Source organism: Lycorma delicatula, chromosome 11 (assembly GCF_047948215.1).
Source record: "Lycorma delicatula isolate Av1 chromosome 11, ASM4794821v1, whole genome shotgun sequence".
NCBI classification, from domain to species: Eukaryota; Metazoa; Arthropoda; class Insecta; order Hemiptera; family Fulgoridae; genus Lycorma; species Lycorma delicatula.
Window position 1 is genome coordinate 52,900,155 of NC_134465.1, and position 25,215 is coordinate 52,925,369.

General features: G+C 28.2%; 2 protein-coding genes across 10 annotated transcripts in view; one reads left to right on the forward strand and one right to left on the reverse strand.

Moving 5' to 3' along the window:
• MED25 (Mediator complex subunit 25) overlaps positions 1-10,896 on the forward strand; it is a 62,670-nt gene extending 51,774 nt beyond the window's left edge. For all 5 annotated transcript variants that reach the window (XM_075378294.1, XM_075378295.1, XM_075378292.1 and 2 more), the window contains 2 exons: positions 1,053-1,241; positions 10,555-10,896. In XM_075378294.1, coding sequence (XP_075234409.1) covers positions 1,053-1,241; positions 10,555-10,683 — 318 coding nt within the window. In that variant the 3' untranslated portion in view covers positions 10,684-10,896. The remainder of the gene's footprint in view (positions 1-1,052; positions 1,242-10,554) is intronic.
• Positions 10,897-13,815: 2,919 nt separating this feature from the next.
• Positions 13,816-25,215, reverse strand: part of CysRS (cysteine--tRNA ligase, cytoplasmic) — a 61,172-nt gene continuing 49,772 nt past the window's right edge. For all 5 annotated transcript variants that reach the window (XM_075379262.1, XM_075379260.1, XM_075379261.1 and 2 more), the window contains exons 10-13: positions 23,943-24,169; positions 19,717-19,879; positions 18,884-19,098; positions 13,816-17,169 (exon numbers count right to left, since the gene is read on the reverse strand). In XM_075379262.1, the coding sequence (XP_075235377.1) occupies positions 17,032-17,169; positions 18,884-19,098; positions 19,717-19,879; positions 23,943-24,169 (743 nt within the window). In that variant the 3' untranslated portion in view covers positions 13,816-17,031. The remainder of the gene's footprint in view (positions 17,170-18,883; positions 19,099-19,716; positions 19,880-23,942; positions 24,170-25,215) is intronic.

The window sequence follows — 25,215 nt, forward strand, 5'->3', positions numbered from 1 at the left end:
ATAACGAATGTTATTTTTAATTCTGTTTTTTATTGTGATTTGAATTTTCATTTAGAAAAAAATGTCAGAATATAAATCTTCTTGAACTGCATTTCATATATTTATAAATAAATTATGATAATAATTATTTATAAAAAAGTTAATTTCTTAAAATAGTATAATGTAATATAAAATATAAAAGAAAACTTATTTAAAACATAATGTAAAACATAACTTTTGAATTACAGTAAATAACCGCAACTGCTAATTCCGCAATCAAAGTATTGTTAATGAATTCATTTCTAAATTAAAATTGTAAACTAAAACTGTCTAAAAATATCATTTCTAAAATATCTGTAATTATGTTTAAAAAAAAACTAAAAAATGAATATTAAAAATTGGCTAAAAAATACAATTACTATATTTTAAATCAGTGTTGCATTATTATAAAGTTAATAATATTTTTCAGTTATTTATAAACATATAAATGAAGTGTTATAAAACAAAATCAATTTTAACTTGCACTGAATTGAGTAGTAAAGAAAAATTATAAAAAATACTAATATAAATTTCATGTAAAGCATATGTTAATCCAAAGATGAAGTCCTTACTTGATGAAAATCCATCATAAAAAAAGGAAATGAAAACAAAATATGTTTTTTGATTTTCACAAACTTAATTAAAAAAATGATGACATTTACTTTAATTAAACGGTATGCCTTGGGTCAGTTAAATGATTACTGGTGAATAATTCACAAATAATCTTTAAAAAAAAATTGGTTTTTATTTCCTGGAATTAAAGTAAATTTTTGTTAGAGAAAAAATATTGAAATTCAGGGGTATTATGAAACAAGAATATTTTCTAAAATGTTATTTGTAGCAAATAAACATCATTGTACCGCGGTAGTTTTAGTATGATGTCACCGCTGATTCTATTGCACCAATGTCTTGAAAGGGTTAAAAGTTGATATAATAGTTCAAATTAAAGTAAGCTTTTAAGGTTAATAAATTATAGCATTTATTTTATGTCAAAGGGGCGATAATAAGGATAGCATTACTTTAATATGTTACAGCAAGAGCAACAAAAACAATTGAGGGCGCAACTTCAGCAAATACAACAGCAAAGAGGTATGGCACAGCAAGGGCAAGGTGGACCAGGAACGGCACAACCGACAGTTGGTGGCCCAACTGCTCCTCAACAACAGCGTATGATGAGACCTGGTATTTCTAATAATCCAGGATTACGGCATCTCTTACAACAGGCATGTATTTTTTTGAATGCATTTTTATTATAATTTTAAACATTAATATTGAATCTAATTAAAATTTTCACGAGTAAGGTATCATATGAAATATTTAGATGGACGTTAGAGTGATTAGCAAGTTACTATTACCTGTTAGAAGTAAATTTTAGGAAGTTAGCACATTTTAACACTTTGAATGGAATTTATTAATTGCCTTGTTTAATATAACATTGTTACAGACAGTTTAATTCTCTAGCAGTTATCTGTATATGAGCTCTGCTCAAAAAATATCTGACCTTTTATTTTTTTATGAATGAATCTGTCAACAGATTTTAATTGAATATCTTCATCTTCGAGTATTTTCTATTAATTTGCTAATAGCTTCTTCCCTTCGTAATGTTTGTAAGCATCTTGATCCTTTTTCCTCCTTCCTTCCATTTTACCCTCTATGATTATTTACAGAAGACAATCTTTCCTTCTGACCAATTTGATGAAACAAATTCATCAAATTTTCTTCTATTTATCCCAAAATTATTTCTCATTCTGCCTATCCATTTGAGTAAGGAGGAGATGCACTTAGCTCAGCTACGTGCTCAAGCTGCATATGTAATGGAAACAGTTAATTGCAGGCAAAATTTTGATTAATACCATCATTAGTATTGCATATTAAGATTTTCAGCAAATAAAAAAAAAAAACACACACTTTTCACTCAGGTGACTTCTATGAAGTCACTTGAGTGAAAAATGGATTCACATTGGTGGAGTAAAGAGTTTGGGACCGAGTTTTTCAATTTGTATAGAGAGCTTCCATAACTATGGAAAATAAAAAGCAAAGATAATAATAATAAATACTTGAAGAATCTGCTTACAATAAATTAATTTCTTTTTTTATACTGTTATTTTCGGAAGTGAATTGTGGATTTTTTCTAAAAAAAATTCAACTTCATGCACTGATTTTTATTTATGATGTGTATGTGCCAACATTGTGATATTATAAATAATTGATATTCTCAAAAGTTCAAGAGATACCAATCTCCAGTGTTTCAAGTACAGTTTCCAATAATTATCTGTTTGACAAGGATGAAAATTATACGAACAAAGACACTACTAAAGACATGTACATCAGTATGCCTGCTGAAGGATTGTAAATGCACTGTAAACAAGGTAGAATTTTTTTGTTTTTGCATTAGTTCATCCTTTTCCACAGCCAAAGCTGGGTAGCGCTTTTGTATTAATTTTTAAGTTTAAATTAGATTTCTACATGCAATAATCTTGATAAATGGGTAATATAATAAATTAAATATGAGGGTCATAAAATAATTAAACAGACAAATAGCTGTACAGCAGAAATGGTTTTTTAAATAATTACAATTATTTTTATCTGATTTTCCATGCAATTCCCACCAACTTCTCTGCACTTGTCCCTTCTTTTTATGATTTTTCTTATCCCCTCAGAAAAATATTCTTTACCTTAATATCGAAGCCAGTTTTATAGTTTTTTCTTTACCTCTTTGTTGTCGTTGAGCTTGATGCCATGTAAAGTTTCTTTCATCGGACCAAGCAGATAAAAATCTGAAAGGGAAAGATCAGGGCTGTAAGGAAGATAAGGTAGGAGCTCCCAACCCACTTTGCCAATAGTGTCATATAGCACCATCAGTTATGCTATATGAGGTTGAGCGTTGTCTTGAAGAAGAAGCATGCCTTTCTTCTGCCATCTCGGACATTTCCTCTTAAGTGTGGACATAACTTTGTTCTCTGTCATGGCAATCATAGAAAATCAGACCATGGGCAATCTGAAGCGGTTGACAAGTATCGAAACCACTAAAAACACTGTTCCTTCCAACCGTGAACAGTGTATCCAAAAAGTTCACAGCATGTATTTTTTCAGAAAATAATGTAGGCCTACTATACAAAATATTTTGGTATGTTTATAATGAGATAGCTTATATTCTAGAAAGTTTGTTATTTAAAGTATGACTTGTACACACAAATTCATGTTTAAACATGAAAGTGAATAAACATGCATGGACATGAATGTTTGCGTAATCCGGAATGTAAAAATTTTAGAAGGCTCAATTACTGTTTTAATTTCAGTGTGATAAGTTATGTTATTGTAAGTGTTAATGTTGTGGTTATGTACACGTGTTTATAAAATAATTTTATTAGTAGTGAACTTCTCTTTTATGCGATATCTTTTATTTTTAATTTTATTAAATAGAGAATTTTTTATTTTAGCTGTAGAGAAGTGGAGTAATACAAAGTGAGGTGCAATTGGTAGTTTTATAATTTATTCCAATTGTATTGTTATTGTAAGAACCCTTTGATTTTGTAAAAACGGATTATGGAGTGTTCAATTGGCATTCACACTGAAGCAGTATGTCACAAATTGATTTACAATAGATCTTCAGTATTCCACAATATTTTAGAGTTTACTGAAAAGCAAATAACATTGATATCTTTAAGAGGTGAATGTACTGAAACAAAAAATATCTGTACTTTTCATAAAACTGAATATTTAGATAAATATTTTCATATTAATATGAAAAGTTGCTCTGACCCATTTAGCTGCCATACTAAACAGGTTAAGAAATCTCTTCGAGAAATATCTTTGACAATTTCAATAAGCAGTCCAAATTTAAAATTAATTCCAGGCAGAACACTGTGTTCAAAATGATTAAACAAAATACAAAAACCACAAGATACAGAAAGCGAACTGTAATGTCAAGATATGTTTGAGCCTCAATGTGTTATAGTCGAGTGCGTGAATAAAGCTTGTTTAGCATTTGGCATTTCCTCAGTTATGGTTTAAAAATAATCGAGCAGCGCAAAGAAACCAATCTTAAAAAATAAAGTTCCAAAAATAGCTGAGTCAGTTACTAGTAAATTAAACAATTCGTTTGATTTAAATATTTCTACAGAAGAAACCAGTTCAGTACCACAAAATTATGCTGGTTTAGGTAGGGAATATGAAGAATTAATCATTAAAATAAAATTACATCAACCCAGGAAAAAATTTAGTTTATTACCAAGCAAAGAAACAAGCTAATTTCTCCAACATTAAAAAGGAAAACTTGTTGGAGGGTGAATGTATTGTAATGGGAGACTTCTTTCAAAATTTTCCTTTTGTGATACAGGAAGAAGTCCAATCAGTGGTCAAAAACTTATGCCACAGTACATCCATTTCTTATATATTTTAAATAAAGAAGGAAAATTACAAAGCCAAAGCTTCTGTGTGAATAGTGACTACTTGAAGCACAATACTACATCGTTCTTCTGCTTCCAAAAGCAAGTTATAAATAAAGTAAAAACTGAAGCCACAAGTTAAACAATTTTTTTACTTTTCTGATTGCTCTTCAGCCCAGTATAAAAATAAAATAAATTTCATAAATTCATCAAGAAGATTTTGAAATTGCAGCTGAATGGCATTTTGTTTTGCCTCATAGCATGGAAAAGGACCATGACCATGTGAATAGTATTGGTGGAAGTGTGACTAAAACAAGCCTTCAAAAGACAGTCAGCAATCAAATTGTTACACCTTCTGAATCGTACAATTATTGCAAAGACAATATTAAAAATATAATGTTTATTTTCTGCTGTAATAAAGATGTTCAAGAGACTGAAGAATACCTTAGTTCTTGTTATCAGAGCAGTCCCAGAAACAAGAACCTATCAATTATGTTTCCAACAAGTCAGAAATGTATTCTGAAAGTCCGGGCGACCTCTGAATCAGAAATATTTACGTTAGTTTCAGTATACAAGGAGATTAGTGTTTCTGATTGCTTTATAGGTTTATCAAAGCCAAAATATAAAAATTGTGTTTGCTGCGTGTACGATGGCAAGTGGTGGTTAGGCAAAATCATTGAAGTCAAAATACATGATAATGAAGAGGAATATCGAATACACTTTTCCCATCCACAGACTCCTAGTACTTCATTCAAGAATTCATTGAGGGGTAATCAAAGATGGGTTCCATTGGAAAAGATTTTAAAGATTATCACACCTTCAGAGCGTTTTCTGTCAACTACGGAAGAGGACACTAACATTACATTGAAGATGAATGACTTATCAGTTCTACTCGATAAAAAAATGGTAGGAGCACTAAGTTTTATTAGTTAAGTTTGTTATCAGAAAGTTCAAGGTTTATTCTTTATTATATATTTACTTATTATTTGATAATAAGTAAATATAACAATATACGAATGTTAATCAGTTTTGTCATGATTATTGGGATTTCAGCTGACAAAACTACCGTCAGTAGTGGCCATTACATTGCGAACTTAATTATTGGTCCATTAAAACTAGAGCCCTCTTCTTCATATTTGGTGGCTTGCAAACACCTTGAAAAGACAAATCATTCTACGATTACCAGATTTGTGATTCAGAGTATTAAACAAATATTTCCTGAATCTTCTGCAGATGAAAGAGTGTTTATATTTCTCTCAGGTGCTGCCCCCTATATGATCAAGGCAGCCAAAGTTGTCCAAATATTTTATCCCAATTTGATTCATGTGATCTGCTTTGCTCATGGAGTGCATCGACTCGCTGAAGAAGTATGATCCGCATTTGGGAATGTAAATAAACTGATTTCATCAACAAAGACATCTGCTCGCAATAAGGCATATAAAGAAAAACTGCCAAATGTGCCTTTACCTCCCGAACCAGTGGTAACTCAATGGGGAACATAGATTGAAGCTGTGCTGTTTTGCAATGAACATTTGAGACCATCAAAGGGTGTAGTAAATGACTTCGGTAGTGCAGAGGCTTTGGCAGTTTGTCAGTCCAAGGAAGCATTTAACGATTCTAGAATAAAAAAAAAACATAGCTATGATTAGCACTCATTTTTCCCACATATCTGTGAATAATAAAAAGCTTGAAACCCAAGGTTTGGCATTGACTGAATCTATTCAGTTAATGAATAAAATCTGCCAAATGAACACCGCATTGTCAGAGGTATTTCCATTTAATCTTAAAGAAAAATTTGGAAACATTTTGAACAATAACCCAGGCTTTGATCCTTTGGGTAAAATTGATAGTTTTATTAATAGACGGGTGAACTTTTATCAGAAACAATAAGTGCTAACATAGCATCCAGATCCAAATACTGCCCAGTTACCTCAGTGGATGTGGAGCGATCTTTTTCCACTTATAAAAATATTTTGAATTGAAGACTTTGGAACAATACCTGATTAGTTGCGTTTACAAAAGTAACCAATTGTGAAATAAAAAAATTAAAAATTATAATTTTTTTTATTATTTAAAGTTGTGTATTTTGACACTTTTCATGCATATTTCAAGCTTTTTATGCTGCATATAATCCTTAATGGTGTCACTATGACGATAATAATTTGGACTATTACTGACTATAAATGAAATAATGTAAAGCTAATGATGTATTTTACTGAGAAAATCATTATTGGAATACTCATTCAAAATATTTTTTCAGACCACTTATGTAATTTAAATGATAAGTGATGAGAGCAATTAAAATTTTCTGCTATTAAAAGAAAGATGAGTATCTTATTAAGTGTTAAACCAGCTTCAAGAGAAATTTTCTATAAAGAAAAATTTTTAAATAAGATTTTATATATTTCTAGGAAATTAAAATAATTAAATTTATCAGAAAAAACAAAAAAGATTAGTATGGGTTGTGAAATTAAAATGAGTGCTGGTTGGACACTTTTATTATGTCCAACCTGAAAGTTAAAAAAAAAAAAAATTATAAACCTGAAAAAATATTTTCAGATATATGTAATACGATAATAATGACTGTTAAGTGTGATGTTTCATTTAATTTATCATGACTTGTTTTTGAAAAATATTGTTAAACTTACTCCAAAGTATTATTAAATAGTAAATGAGTATAAAATTTATTTTCAATTTTCTTAAGAAAAGAAAATGTTTAATTAAAAAATGTTAAAAAAGTGACTTATTAAATTTAAAAAGCAGATTAAAAACTTAAAAATTATTAAGAAAAAAAGTTTAAAATTACTTATTTAAATTTCTTTCACCTTCTGATTAAATTATTAAACAAAAATCTTATATTTATTTCAATTTCCATTTAACCTGAAGATGTGATTTAGAGGGTACGTAACTTGTAACTTTTATTGCATATTTTAAATAGATTAATGTAGTTAATAAGTGTTGCTTTAAGAAAACTACGAACATTAATTTTATAAGCTGGAAAATTAGATTTAATGTTACTTTCCAGAGATTTCGAAGTTGTTGTACTTTGTATTTCAAACTATTTTTACAAAACCAGGGAATTACTATCAAAAATATATCCTTCAGAGAATTTAACTTTACGTTCGGAACATCTGTAAAAAAATTATTATTTACAATAAAGTTAAAAATATGTATAAAGATTATAAGGGCATAATTAGAACACCAGTGAAATAATGAATGAATAAACACAAAAATTGACAACTTCACAATGAAACTACACAATACTGCATCATTTACAAATACATTTTTTTAATGTTTGGTTGATTGATTGATGCTAATGTAAAAAAAAGGTGCCATAAGTAAATCAAACATAAATAAACAGTATGATGTTATGTTGAAGGGGTAACATAGAAGATGAAAAACTGAATTATCTTTGATACTTCAACAAAATTACTGTTGATATACCTGAAGTATTTTCAAATGTATGTCCTTCTAATGTATCATTTGTATATTTTGTAATATAAAAATATGCATTTTGTTTATGAATTTATTGTATGAGTATTTCAAAAATAAAAATAATTGCTTACAAAAAATTGTTTAAATATTCTGTATTTATAGTCTTAATATACTAATAGTAGTATTTATAGTCATCATTTAAATATTAACTAATTTTGTTTCATTATTGTTACTTATCCACTAATGAAGCTAGAATAGTTGTATTAAAGGGTATGGTGATCATGTCAAAATTGGGATATCAGGTTTTTCCAAATTACATTTTGGGGTCCACTAGGTCATGTAGATAAAAAAAACCAATTATATATCTGTAATTGTGAAAATTCAAATAATTCATCAAGATACTGACCACTGTGTCAGTTAACCTCAAATAACAACAAAATAAACATCAAATACAGTAACAGAACCTAAAAAAATAATACCAAAAATCAACTTTTGCAGGATCCTGCATCATCAGTTGGTACAAAATTACATCAAACGAAAACAAAAAAATTTGAACAAACATGAGCAAAACTTGAACAACATAACACAATGCCAACTGGAATAATAAAAATTAAAAGAATTAGAGCCAAAAACATAATACATATTTTTTTAGAGGTGGCGATTAAACTTTGAAAAATTTTCTAAAAATATTCATATATACGTTAAGCTTACCAAGCATATATGTTTATTAAGCTTTATCATTCCAGTTGGCATTGAATTATGTTGTTCAAGTTTTGTAGTTGTTAGGGTTTATATTTTCAAAATTTTTAAGTTTTTATTTATTTGTTTTATGGTTTTGTGTGATGTAATTTTGTACAGACTGATGATGCGGGATCCTGTGAAGTCGACTTTTGGTAGTAGTTATTTTAGGTTCTGTTACTGTTTTTGGTGATTATTTTGTTATTTGATATATATATATATACATACATATAATGTTTGTGCATATGTAAGTATGTCGGATTTTTTTTGGCCTTATATTTCAGGATTGACCAAATTTTTTCAAAAATTTGTTTAGCGGTAGGGGATATTCCAAAAAACAAATTTCAATTTTTTTCAGAGGCATTTTAGGAATAAAATATTAATAGACATTTTAGAGATTTATTTACCTTTCTTTTGTAAAGAAAAAAATTGTTGCCTACAATGCATATATTAATAATCCAAAAAGATTTTTCAAAAAAATCAGCCCCACTTCTTAAAATTGAAATATATGGTTCTTGCTCTTTTGCTCAATCTATCGATTTAAATATTTTTCAAATTACAGACCCCAGATGTAAATGCAAATTTTGTTTTTCAAACAAAATTTGCATTTTTAGTTAGTTTGCTTTTTTTATTTTAGTTTTTATTGAAGGACATGTTAGATTTAAGTTTAATTAAGCATATCTTATGTATGAATATTTTTAGAAAAATTTCCCTTAAAGTTTATTTCCCACCTCAAAAAAATAAGTATTCCGTTTTTTGATTTTAATCGTTTTAATTTGTATTATTGATGGCCAGTAAAGTCATGCAATACTTTGCCAGTTTTTTCTAATTTCAAAAATACTTTGCCAGTTTTTCTAATTTCAAAATGATCACCTCCAAAAATGGCTGGTGCCTAAAAATTTAATTTGGTGCCAGATAAGGACTGTATGAAGGATGCTCCACATAGCAGAAAATTTTTTAAAGTAGCATGTATCACAGCATGGTTTTGTTATTGTCGAGTTGTAAAAAAAGATCTAATTTTACAATAGCCATCTAATTTGGTCTTAAATTCACAACAGTATATAATTATTTTCCCCTTACCATGAAATTGATGATTTAAGATCCCTTTCTGGTTTTTTGAAAATGTTTTCTTTAGTTTTGAAGGTACTCGTAAATGATGCCATTTTATTGATCAATATATACTGTTTGACCTCCATGTTTCAGCACCATTACAATGTATTTTCTTGAATTGATTTTTACTGGTGAATTTAATGACAGTTTTTTTTTAATGTTTAAGAAATATCTAGGGAAGGCTGTTCCCATTCACGTTTCTTGACTTTTTCAGTTGAGAAATCGTTCCGGCATACATTTTTTTTTTTGTATCCATGAAAATTTTGTATAGGAGAGACCTTGAGATCAGACAAAATGAACTGATCACCATACGCTTTTTCCATTTGTTTGGAATGATAAAAATAACAGTATGACTGAAGTAATAATATGTTGAATAAATAACTTTATTTGATCTAACAATAATTAGTTATGTTAAGTTGATGTTTTATGTTAAAAAAAAAAAAAAATCAAATAACTTTAATCTGAGTAAATTGAGGGGATTACTGTAGTCCCCTCAATTTAAATCTCAACTCATATCGTTAAAATAAATATTTTTATTTATGTTCTGTTGCTTATAATATGTTTTTTATTTCCCAGTTGGTTCGATCCAAATTTCCTGTTCCTAAATGTAAAAGAACTTCCTGAGACCTCTGCTCCATTTCTTCTGATTACAATTTCCTCAATAACATAAAATATGTGAAGAATTTTGGTTTGGATTTATTTTGGTTTTAATTTATCAAGATGAGAGACTTCATGTTTATTATATTTTAATGATCGGGTATTTATCCATCATATTTTTTCAATATTTAAAAAAAAAATTATTCCTAATACATTACTTGCAAAGTCAATTACTGTAATTGTTGCTGATTGGATGTTTATTTTTCAGCAACAACCTCAATACCGTCAACAAGTATTAAGCATGAATCCTCAACAAATGTCGCGAACACAGCAAGGCATGCCAAATCCACAGCAGCCTCAACAGTTTGACGAGTCATCATTTGATTTTCTTAATTAATTAATTTCCTTAACTTTTACGTTCTAGGTACTCATGAATTATTGAAGTCAATTCATAGATTATTGTTATTTATACATGAAATTGTTATTTATATATTTGTTCCAGTGTTAGTTTTATATTTGTTTTGTTATGAGAAATAGATTATTTCAATATTTATTATTCTGTATTAATTATAAGATTGTAAAAAAAAGACCAATAAACATATTGCAGTTAATATAATGTTGTAATTATTATAAGATATGTTCACTATATTTTTAACCTGTAATAACTCTTATAAAAAAAAAAGCTTTAATAGATATTTACTTTTAGTTGGTGATATTATATGAGAATCATTAAAAATTAGAAATGAACAATTACAAAAATTATTATTTATTCAATGACAATGAAAGTAACTTTTCAACACAATCTCCGAATACATTTAGGAATTTATACCATCTTCCTGTGAACTTTCTTATTTTTATTCCAGTAGTAAGTAATTTCTCTCCTTTGGTTCTGAGCCATTCTTGACCTACTCATTGTTGCTGAACTTGATGCCACGTAAAAACTGTTGAAGATAGAACAAAAAAAATCTTTTAAAACATAACAAATTGGGCCTTTATGGTTCCAAAATACCCGAATTATTTTTTATGGCAGATGAATTCTGACGTTTCCATTCCATACTCTTTAACATTTACATTGTAGCTCAGAATGATGAATCCAAGTTTCATCACTTGTCAAGTTACCTATGAAATCTGAACACGCAGTAACTGCTGTTAAAAACCGCTTTTCAAGTTCCATACAAATGTGAATGCAGATGTCTGATTTGGGTCTTTCTTAGAACCCCATTTTCAACACTTTTGAGTTAATTCAGCTTATCGTAGATAATGTAATGCTCAGTGTCGATACACTACAAAGTTTAGCAATTTCCAAGATTTTTATGCTCTTGTTCTCATGAATATGATATCATTAATGTGATATAAAAAAAGTGGTTGAAACTTTCCACTGGTCTTCTGTTGCAAATCAGAAGACCAGTGTTCTGCCTGATTTAACTTCACGATCCATGTATAAAATTTGCTTGACTAATGCACCACCACTTTACTGTACTGTTTTGTCATCTGCTTATGAATTTTGGCCAATTTTGTACCTTCAGAAAGTAAATCTTTTACTACAGTACACTTGATGCTTATTCTTTCACAGTACATATTTCAGAGCCAACAATTTGAAATAGGGAATTTGTTTTCATACAGCTGATATTTTCTATGTTAGGGATGCTAACTTGAATGTCACACTAGTTTCAGTAGACTCATTAAATAGTTTTTCCATGTTGCCATTTGCCTCTAATTATTGAACCCTCATGGATATTCCTACTTATTTAGCTACAGGTTTATGCTTTTATGATTATAAAAAATTTTACTTAGTTTCTTTTATTATAAATTGCTGTCATGAATTAATTTGGATTGGAGTATTATTGTAAAGTTTAATAGGAGCATTATTAACATCTATAAAACTATAAAAATACTATATATGCTTTCCTTCCCGAGCTATCAGCAAATGCAGATTTGTTCAGCAAGTTATGGTTATAACTACAACTGTGTTCTGTGCTGAACGAGCTATGTACTGATATACAAGCATTTCCACAGTATACTTCATATAGTAAATTGTGCTTTCTTAAATCACTAATATAGGTCAGCTAAAGTATTTCTTACCTTATAATACAATCGATTGTTATAACAGCAATAAAAGTTTCAACAGCAATAAAAAAGGTATTTTGACTGTACTAATGCACATTTAGGTTATTTGGAAAATTTATATTTCATTTTGTGGGTGTTCTAGTATGCTTTGCTATCTTGTGAAGTAAGTTTTTACAAGTGGTGCTTTAATTTTTATTTATTAAAAATTAATCTAATTTTTTCTTTATTTTTTTATCAACACTCATGATGTAAGTTGATTTTCACTAAAAAAATACAGCATTCAGGATTTAGCTTGAAAAAAATATGTGTAATACCTTTATGCCATGTAGCTTGGGAAGGGTTAAAAAACAACCATTTTTATTTTTCCCAAATAAAATTGGGAAGCATAACCAATCTTTGATATTACTTTAAAAATGGTTAAACAACCTGCTTTCAAAATATTGTAATTTTTTCTTCCAAAGGACATTTTAGAGGTAATTACAAAAGAACCTCTTACAATATGACATTGCATAAAGTTGCCAACTTTTTTTTTTATTAATTTACAGCATTTAAATAAAATAATTTTATTTTCATTAATCAATTTCAGTGACTTTTAATTTTATTTATTCCAAATCAACACATCAAAAGCATGAAATAATTTTAATGTAGAATAAAAAAAATCTCAATTTATACTGAGAATAATTATTATTTTCAAATTGATGTTGTTTTTGATACATCTGTATTGTACATGCTCTATAGAATAAATCTTTGTTTCTATACCAGAGATTTAAAAGTGCAAATAAGAAGCGCAACTGCATTTACAAGAGCATATCTAGAAGAAAACTTAAGTTTTCTGTACATCTGAAGAATTGTAGCACGTTTTTACACCAGTCACAGTACATCAGCACTCAGGGTTTAAAAAATGACTTAATTTATGGAAAAGCATTAGCTGATGCTCATTTAGATAATTTAGCCATGATAGTTTTCTTGCAAAGAAAAATCACGTTATAATATTTCTCTTGATTTTAGATCAAACTATATTTTCAGAGAATCTCTGACAATTATCCTGTTTGCTCTGAATTTCAGATTCAGTATTTATGCCATTTATTCAAGAATCGTCATAAAAAAATTATCTGTGAAAGTAACATTTTAAGAAATTTTCATCACTTATCATAACATCTGAAAACACTTTTTTTATACACACTTACATGCTTATAGCAAAGCAAAAGTAGGAGAAAAATAAAATAATGAAAATAAACTGTAATAGAATAGTTGCATTCTGATGATAGGTGCAATTCAATGAATTTTCATAAAGTTGAAACACTGAAAATTGAAGTAATATTGAAATTACATAAAATGGTCAACGTAAGGCTGCTGTAAAACGGAGATCATAACTTCGATATAAACTATGTCAATAAACTATTGTCCATCATGTCAAAATTAAGATCTTATAACTAATTAAAGAAAATACAAAACAAAATAATTAAGAACAAATAATCAGAAAATAATTTATTGCTAAGAATTAAAGAAGATATCAAACCAAAACCAGACAATGAAATACATTTAAAAATTACAAAAAAAAATTTTTTAATAAAATAATCTTTTAACAAAATGTATATATATTGACCAAGACAGTGGTAAAAAGCAGTTTTAGAAATTGGTAAAAAGTAATTTTCTAGAAATATTTTAATAACTATATTTTGAAATAAATTACAAAAAAATATTCAAAACATTATGCAAAACAATTAAATTAACCTATAATACATACAAAATCTAAATAAATTAATAAATAATAAGTTAACATTAAAATACTGAACATATAATAACGAATACAGTTAAGTCCTGATTATCAAAAGTTAATCTGTACCAAGCCATATCTTTAATTGATTAGATTTAATGAGAAGACGGCTTTACTCAATTATGGCGATATAGTTAAAAGTTTAAATTTTTGTGTGACAAAAACAGTCCTCAAAACAGTTTTACAGACAAAGCAGAAGGCTGTTCACCTAATAAATGTTTGTCCTGCCAGGTACTAGAAGGTGCCAGCATCAAAATATACCATGGCTATGAAAACCAATTCCCTTGGCACTCATTAAAAGAATAAGTTACAAAAAGAGGAAAGAAAAAGGTGATCCTCTGATCGAGGCTACAAAGAAAAATAAAATTAATAATTAACATTTAAAACAAAAATTAATTTTTACTATTATTTTTTTATTAAATGGCTGAATTTTGAAATCCATAATTTTTTTTATATAAAACAGTAAATGTTTTTACAATTTCAGTTAAAAATGACAATTTTGAATTTAAGACATGGATATATTTTACTTTAAAACTGCAATTTTAGCATAGTGTGAAAAACAAAAATTTTTATTAAAAGCAGAGGTGGGTGCATGTTTTTATTTATTTTTATTCTATATACAGATGATTAATTTAAATGAATTAGTTACTCTAATAAACTTTTTGTCAAAATTTTTGAAAAAAAAAACTTAATACTCATTTTCATTATTTTAATTTAAACATTTTCATTAGTCACTCTAATTTTTAAGTACATTAAATAAATACAAAATACAGAAGTAATACATCATTATTCACTACCATGAAGGCAACTTAAATAAAGGATTTAACTGTAATAATAGTAATAAAAAAAAGTAAATCTATTCTTGTACTCCAGAAGTAAAACTCATATTGATGTAGTGTTTTTCTTTACGGTATTTTTATACGGCACACAGGTATTTTTATGAGGTACCAGACCAGGGAACTAACAAATATTTCTCTCCCCAAAAGTCTTATTTTACTGGGGGAAAAAACTAATAAAACTAATATTACTTTGGTTGTGGCTTTTATGATTAATTTGTCATACATTTTCTTTTCACTGTATTTACTTTTAATAAACATTTGATGAATTAGATTTTCATTAGGTCGTGAAAAGAGATAAGATGTATTTATAAAGATCTATAAATTATAAAGTCTGTTTATTCACTTTTTTGTAAAAGTTACAAATATTAAGTGTAATAAATTATGTATTTTTTACACTAAAAGTAATTCTGCCAATATTTTTTCATTATGTTACACAGTTATTACCATAACTACAATTTTTAGTATTTTTTTAATAGTCACTGCTGGATAAGTGAAATAAGAACATAATTTTATGTAACAACTTATAAACTGACAATAAGTAATAATCGGTACCTCCTAGTACGGAGTTTACAAACATGTTTTGAGAAGGGATTCATCACTTCCCTAAAAAAAACTATATACAACATAAAAATTAATATTAACTAAATTAATACATTTTTTAGGATATTGCATATTATTTTTGCAAGTGTGTAAAAAGGTTTATTAATAATAAAAAAATATTAAAAGATTATTAAGAAGAAATTACCATACTTAATTTACACAATATATTCAAATGCGTTACGGATTATAAAAAAAATACAGTCCCATATTATTAATACACACGCGAACAATACAGTTCATAAATTTCAACAAAAGTTTAAATTAATATAAATATTATAATTAAATCACAAAAAGATATATTCTTATCTTAATTCAAGCAACAAGTATAAATAATAATCAAAACAAAACAGTATACGTTAAATAAATAAATAAATACATAAGTCAGACTAATTCACTGTAAAACTAAATATTAATCTAAATCAGATCTATAATGAAATTATTAACATCTAATGATAATAAAGTACAACAGAAAATTTTGATGTAATGATTACAATTTTTATAAAAATTGAAGTTTAAAATTGGATGATACAATTCTGTAACTTATTTACTTACATGAAAAAAGTTACAATAAAATGAATGGCACTGAAAACATGAATATAAATAAATCATTTTTTAAAGCAAAAGAAACTTTTTAAAGATAAACTAACAAATTTAGAAAATTTTCTCAATAAAATACTAGATAATTTATGAATTATCAACAAAAAATTAAACATATTACACTTCTCGCAAGAAAAAATATTAAAAAAAAACTAATAAAAACACAAAAACCATATAAAATACATAGTTAATATACTAATAAATACTTCATGAAAAATCACTTATATGAACAAAATAAAATAATTACGCTAACTAAATTAATTTATCACTATTCATTGCTTCCAATTCAATAAAAAAATCCACTGCCAGTTAAAATAAATGATCTTGTCCTGCTGATTTTTTTATAACAAACTATCATAACATTAATTTATAATGATAGATAAACGAACAGCATAACTAATTTCCACAATATCTAAAACACAGTCAGTAATTATAATCAGAAAGCCAAGCTAGTAGTTTATGTGAAACAGAAAAGGTGATATGCAACTAAAATTCCAATTTATAAATTTGTGGCTCATGAAATACATATAATTTTACAAGTGAGAGATCAACTAATATAAGGTTAGTTAATAATTAAATACAAAAAGTAGTCTTAAATTTCATAACCCAAGTTGTGCTTCAATTCATCAGTTAAAAGTAAAAAAAAAATATTAAACAATCAACTTGGGATCCATAAAATGCTTACTGTTTCAATTATAATACTATTGAAACACTTTAAAAGTATGTTGTTGATTAATTCGTATACTAATAAATAAATTAATACATTAAAACTATTACAAAAGACTTTAAAAAATACATTAAATTAATACAAAAACTATTTACAATCAAAATGTTTTTTATCTCTCCTACAAAGAAAAAAAAAATATTATGAAGTACCATTTTGATTAGAAATGGATTGTAAATATTCTGTATATTTTTTCTCTTGTAGTTGCCACTGTTTCTGTAATTTTTTATACTGTCCCTTGCTCAACTCTTTACCATCAGCATCATGTGTAGGAACGCCCTGAAAAAATTAAAATAATAGTATTGCTCAGATATAAAAGAATGATGGACTAAAAAAAAAATCTTCAGATTGTGCCTGAAATCTTCAATGTTATAATAAAATAATTTACTACTATTCAATTATATATTATTACATACATTAGAGTTCGAATAATAAATAACAATGAAACATTCTGAATTTAATAAATTAGAGATAGAAATCTTGCATGTTTAATTTGTTTTTTGATTACCTTTATAGATTTTTACATACTATTGAAGAGGGTTTTATTTAGATAAATCACAAAAAAGAGCCTGTCTTTAAGTCTTGATTCTGAAGCCTTATAAAATGATGTGTGAAATCCAGAACATAATTGTTTAAAATTATACAGCGTAGTGTTTCAAATGAATCTAATTCATTCAGAAAAAAATTTTCAGACATTAAAAATTGGGTAACAGAACTAAAAAAATCACCCTGTACAAACACCACTCAAGTAAATAAATATTCAAATGCTATTTGTTTTCATTTACATTATGCTGTTCAAACATAGACGTAAATTGTTCTGTTTAAAATTATAATACTTTTCCGATCCAGTTTGTGTTTTGTTTTTATAATACTTTTCCGATCCAGTTTGTGTTTTGTTTCTAATTAAAGTTGAACTCAAATTTTTGTATTTAATTTTAATAGATGTTATTTACATCAATTTTCTTAGAATTAAATTCTCTACAACATTAACTAGAAATTTTTATTTATTTATTGATAAATTAACAAAGTTATTTTGCTCCAAATTTAAAAGTGTATTTTGTGACAAAACTTTTTCATTTATTAACTAATTTTTCTCAAAACGTGAGATAAGAGGTCTTGGGACCACTTTTACTCCTTGATTTGTACCTCAATAATTTAACTACAGTTTAATTTCACAGAGGGAGCAGAAAGCAAGGATAAATGTTTGTGATCCAAAACTCGCTAACGAACCGTTTTCTTATCTATGTTTATATTAACTTTTTCTCTTACTTTTGGCTACAGAATTATCTCCCAGAGATTTCTATGCAATTTAGTATCACTGAATATAATTTTTATATTCAATAATAAAAAAAAAATAATAAAAATTAAGAAAGTTACTTTGAAACATAAAATAAAATGACAACTAAATTTTGCACAACAAATGTTTCGTTAGAAATGTAAAAAAAGAACATTTGAATAATAGGGCATTTAAATGAAAACAGATATTTTTGTTTAAAAAGAAATATTACATTCCATTATAAGCAATTAAAATGAAGTTATGATGAATTAAATCTTTATTAAATTAAAAATGTTATTACGTAGGGATGTTGATACTATAAAATTATTATTATCTACATCTAATCTGATTTTTTACACTTATAATTCATATTTGTTTTACTAACATATTTAAATCAAACAAGTAATTAGTTCGCAAATCAACATAAGTTCAATGATGTATATACAGCTAGACTTCTAACTTTTCAGTAAAATTTAGAAAAGTAAAAGTAAAAACGAATGAACATTGAAAAGAATTAACAGAGAGAACAAAAAAGAAATTACAGCATCTTTTCTTCATTGGAGAAAATATCAAGTAATGGGCAAAAAATGGTTAAATGATCCTTTTAAAAAAATGTTTACATTTAGGAATTTAATCGCATTATCAGTATAGAAATAACCTCTCAAAATTAATTTCAAATTATTTATAAATAAAAATTAATCATATAATTTAACAAACCTGGTCATCAAATTGTGAATATTTATCAGTCTGGTTGTGAAAAAACTGATCAGGCGGTATTTTCCTTTGAGCTTCTCTTTGAGCTATTAATTCCTCTTGTTCTTTACGCTTTCTTTCTCTTTCTGCCGCTTTTTCTTGCTCCGCTTTTATTTTTGCTTCTCTTTCTTTCATTAACTGGTCCTTATCTACAAGTTTAACATGTGTTGGATGGCCCTCTATAAAATAAAATTAAACAAGAACTGACTTTAAAAATTCAATAAACAAATAACGCTCCTTTAAATTTAGAAATTATCATGAACAGTTTGGTTAGTGATAATCTCAATATGTATTTCTCCTGTTAGTAGATTGACAGTCTTTGGAATATAGACATAGCCAGTGATTTGAAAATGTAAAATATTTTTAACGGAACTGGATGACTGCACATTTATTAAAATTAAATGTAATGATTGTGATGGTATTTTTATAGGAAAAACAAATATATCCTTCAAAACTAAATCTCTTGAACATTATAGATTATAAAAATAATAAATTATTATATATATATATATCTGTGAATAAACAATCTATGGTCTTCCCATTAGCTTTACTACTAGGTTACCATTTCGAAACTATAAAAAAACTTGTGAATCCACCTAAACTTTGCCAATCCACCTAAAAGCAAGGAATATTATTGTAAAATTAAATAAAAGTCAGTTTTGTGGTTGGCTAAAATTACATCAAATAAGAAATGCCATGAGTTTAAGCTAAGTTAAATCAGGGCCTTTGTTCTCTCAGTCAACAAGCAAAGGTGTAATAAAAATAAATTATATTAGTAAAAAAATATTTCTAGTTACCTTCAGCATCTTCTAATCTGACACCAACCCCTGGCAGTATATCATCTCGTAATTGGTCACAAAGTTTAAGTATACTGAATGCTTTTGATTGCCTAGCTTGTGTCCTTACATTATCTCTAAATTCTGACAATATGTTAATATAAGGCATTACAATCCCTTCCATCTGTTTAAACAAATAAAAAAAAAATTAATTTAAAAAAAAATATATTTGTACCTGCAATTAAGTAAACAATCAAGTCAATCTATATCATCATGTGGTATTATGACAGTTGGCAGGTCCTTGGCACCACTGTTTCCATCTGTTTCTGACCGATGCTTTTCTTTTCATGAAGCCTTCAAGAACTGAATTTATTATTTTGTTTTCCTTAATTATATGCTTGATCCAGTTTCCTTTCTTCCGCCTGATAATCGCCAATATTGTTCTACCTTCATTTATTTTTTTTAATACTTTGATGTTACTTACTCTGTCTATCCATTTTATCTTCTTCATCCTCCTCCAAACCCATATCTCAAAAGCCTTGATCCTATCTTTTTCTGCAAAAGGTAATCAGTATCATCCTGTTTAATAAAAAAGTAGTAAAGTAAGGAAGTGGGTAAGAATCACTTTGCATGTCTAATCATGAGTAGAGTACATGCCACAGAGATATTTAAAGTATTTCTTGACTACAATAGAAAAAAATACAACATGCATCCAATATGAACATCATCAATAAGATTGTTTTCATTACCATTTAATTGTATGATTTTATCCATCATCTCTAATGGCGATCTTTGAAACAAATTGTTAAATTTTCCTTTTGTAATTGAGATATCTTGAATTGTTATGATGTCACATGCATGTCAAACACAGCTATTTCTACTTTTTGCTGGTTTCTTACTTAGAGCAGGCAGGTAGATTACATTTTAAAATCCTGGACAACTTTATATTGCCTGGGTCATCTCATGTTTTATGCCAACTTTCTGGGATTGTACCTCCAAAGATCACTCAGGTCTGCATCCAAGGTCTGATCAAGATTCAGTTTAGCTGGTCCTAGATCAACGGAGTGGCTTTGCCTTGTATACTAATTTGGTCAGAGTCCGATGACTGTATGCTATTTTATAGCATTGAAGAAATTAATTACAACAAAAAAAATGTTTTTATATTTTATTGTTTTTAAATATTTTATCACTGAAAAGTTTTTAATTTTTTGTGAGCAGTAATTTTTTCAACACTTACTAAGGTAATGATTGTGTTTTCTGTTATAGGTTTCATAAAAATAACAATTTTCTCTCATCCCTCCTTCAATCACATACAGCAAAATTCTTTTTAAAATTTTTTTCTAGTTTTCTGAATAAAAAAGCGGTTTCTATCCAGTTCTTTTTTATCAGAAAAAAAAGGTGACCTCACTTCCAATCAAGTTTTATTTTTAATGTCTTGACCAACAACAGCCATATTTAAACTTTTTATTTTTATTTTACGAGGGCTGTCCAGAAAGTTACTTACATTTTGAAATAGAAAAACCAACTAAATAAAAAAAAGAAATTTTATTATATAAATTTGAAAGGGACAATCTTAAACTATTTTTCTACACAGTTGCCATTTAAATTGAGGCGCTTATCATAACGATGCACAAGCTTTTCAATTTCTTCTCTATAGAAATCTGCCACCTTAGATTTTTGGCACCCATCCTGCATAAAAGTTGTGATAACCAAGTTCCCTTGATAAACTGCTTCATGCAATAAACTTTGTGAAATTTGGGGGAAATGAAGCAAGAGTTTCATAATGCGGCAATTTTCATGAATTTTATCATTGATTTTCATTATCAGTTCATCAGTCACAAGGCGGCTAGGCGGACTGCAATGGTCAGCCAGCCTAGCACCATTGTTCATGATGAGGACCGCAATGGTCCTCTTCATGAACAATGGTGCAGCCATTTTTAAACTGAATGCACTACTGCCTCACTCCACCTTCATCTCCATACACCTCACAAATTACCAATGAATTTTCAATGGGTTTGAGGTTTTTTGGCAATAAAAACATAATCACTAAAGAAGGCACCTCACAACTCGTAAGATTTTCTATTGAAGCGAAAATTTCAATAATTCACAACGAACAAAGTAGAAAAAATAGTCTACACCCTACGACAGCTTGATGCGAACTGAGTGTAGAAACGTTTTGACACCAAGATGGCGGCTCTATCCCCACCCATCTCCACGCTAGTCACAAATGTAAATTACTTTCTGGACTGCCCTCATATATATATATGTGGTTGTTCTTTTTAACATTTTCTTTAATACCTCATTTATGTGTTATGTAAAGCTATTTATAAAAGATGCAGAAATTGAATAATACTATGCATGTGAAAAGATTTTTGCTAAATCAACTGTGAATTATAGTTTTGCCATAATAAAGAACATGTTATCACATGTACCAGTAAGCAGTCACCATGATGAAATTACAGGGCTTCCATTTTGTTGCTATTAGGAATGTAGCACTAGTCTTTTGCTCCTGAAGTGCAATAGTATTTTTATCTATTGTTATATCTTTACACAAATAGTTTCTATATTTTTCATACATTCTCTATATTCTACTAACCCTAAATTTTGAACTTTGTGATTAGGGTCACAAGGAATCAAATGTAAAAATTTATGAACAGTTGAAGAAACTGAATGTTAAAAAAAAAAATGGATGACAGTCTATCCAGTCTTCTGAGAAATAATTAATAAGTATATTTGTGTCAAGAGTCATGTTTAGGATAATCTACAGTACAATTTTCAGTTCCTTTAATGTTAACAGAATACATCAGCTTTGGAATAAACTTTTCAATTTTTGTCAATAGCATCTGTGATTTCTAATAATAATTTGTTGGTAAAAATATTACTGAAAACATCCTCAGTTGTTTTTTGCTTCATTATTAATATGAAAATCCTGTCTTAAATTTTTTTTTTGTCTAGGACTGCTTAATTATAATTCAATCTTTCACTTTCATTTAGGTAACAATTGTTATTAATAGTGTGGCACAACGAAACAGGAAATTACATGCCATTAAGTGTCTTAACCAAAAACTTTCAATTTCTAAAACAATGTCAATAAGATGATGACCATTCGAATGTTGGCATTCCTGGAAGCGAATGGTGAAATTTTTTTATAGCACTTTGAAACACTTTCATGAAAATTACAGTGATATCTTCTCGAATCTTTGTTTTCAACTCAAGAGATTGTTGTTGAGCGAGTGGTGTAAACTTTACTTTTAAGGTGGCCCCATAAAAAAAATGAAAAGGTTGTCAACAAAATTGGGGCTGTCATTAATCTTTTCAGTCATTTATAACAGAATTGCTGTTGCACCACGTAGGCTGAATTTTGTAAAGGTGAAACCAAATCACTGTGAGTATTTGGCAAATAGTTATTTAGTTTAGGTTCAAATACGGCTGTGTGTTTCCTTGCTGATCGTCGTGGGATCCTTCCAATTGAAGTCCTAAACTGCTTCAATGTTTTCTGGGTTCTGGCGTTGATATCCTGGTGGTTTCTTTTTTACGGCTGAATCTGTCTCCTCAAAATTCTTAATTCATGTCTTAATAGCATGGCCAGATGGACCACGACCATAATGTTCTAAATTGTAATGACATCGGAATTCTCGTTGAGCAGCACTCACACTCTTACTATTCTTGTAAAATGCCTTCATGGCAAATGTATGTTGTGTAGCGACCCACTAGTCCTTGATTACTAAATGGCAAGTAGTTGTGCATAGAGAATGCCACTCCCACCAGCTCCTCTGGGCTGCCACTACTACCTTCCAAATTTCCCCGTTTTCCTGTGCCACCTGTATATACACACTCATCCATAACAGAATCACATGTAGCATTTAAATTATTTACAGGGCACATCAGTTATTTCATAAATAATCACTTGAATTACTAAAATATTTAATATTTGAAATTTTTATGAAGTGGAAGTGATATTTGTTCTTTATAAAATCACAGATGTCAATTTGTAACAATAATTATAAAATCTTGTATCAGGAATACAGCTGTTGGCTTAAAATTATTTAATTGATGTTTATTCAGAGAAATCTAGTAGTAAAAAAGAAATTATTCTAAACAGATGGATAACGACATATCATATAGTATACATTATAGCTGATGGCTGATGTTGGAAAAATATAAAATTGGACACGGACTAAATTAAGGTTCAAGTTAATATTAGAAATATATTGAAATAAATATTATTAAAAACTTAATTTACTTACATTATTAATATTGTTGAGATTTGAACAGGATACAGGAAAACCAATTTCACCATCTACTGTTCCTTGAATAGCTCCAAATATTTTCATAATTTTAGTTATATATAATGCAATATCTTCTAATAACTTAGCATTTGCATTTAAATGGCCTTGACTGGCTCTAATATACAGATTACATGCCGACACACTTTCTCTAATAACATCCAATACTGTCCTTGTATCAATATTATCTGTCAAAACAATATTACAAAAAATGACAATAAACAATATTCAAAATGAATACGATCGCATCTATTATGATGCTGTTGACAGTAACTATGTGCTAATTTGATTAGTCTACTGATCTTTCAATTAAATTTTGAAATTAACAGGATATGTTATTTCATGTTCATATTGTATAAAATATGCAATATAAAATGTAACAAACTATAATACAATATACAGAATGTATCAAGAAGTTCTCCCAGAACTTTCATAACCTATTCTATTTGTGAAAATAATGGAAAAAGTTTATATAATCATTAGTCCTAAAATGCTCTGTTTGCGAGTTATGACTAGTGAAAGATTTAGTTCAGATTTCAGCTATCCTGGTGAAATGAGGTTGTTCTGCAATTTTTAGGACGTTGATTAAGGGGCAGAATTATCGATTTTATATGGTTTTTGACCTGAAAAATAGAATAAAATAGGTCCCAGAACTGTACCTGCAGTAGGTTTGGTGATTATTTATTCTTTGATCAACAAAATCAGTTTTTAAAAACTGGTGCTATTACTTAATAAAATTCAATTCCAGTACACCTCCTGATGTTTATAGTGGGTGATGGGATGTAGGTCTGAATTTCATTATTACATGTAGCACATTTTGAATGGTATGGGTTTAGCATTGTATTAACTCATTACTTAGTCGATGGTTGAGGCATTTACAGTCACAAGCGTTGGTATTAAAATTGGACTAGGTGTGGGGTTTGCACTCGGTTTGCTAATTCAGATGGTGATATTGTAGGAAATGAAGAGTGAAGATGTCCAAAAGAAGCCTAAAGTGAAGGTGTTGGCTGAGATAATAATTTTTACTGATGTAAATATCTGCCTGGCTGATGACTGTGAGATGTAACCAGTTTTAGAGGGTCTAAAGATGACTTCTGGTAAAGCTCCTCAGGACTCAGAACAGAGGGTATGGTATGGCAACCAGAATTGCCAAAAGGGTCTTCTCTTATGGGGATAGGATGCTGCAAAAAATAAAAATAAATGGAAAAAGATTCTTGACTTTGTAAGCAACATC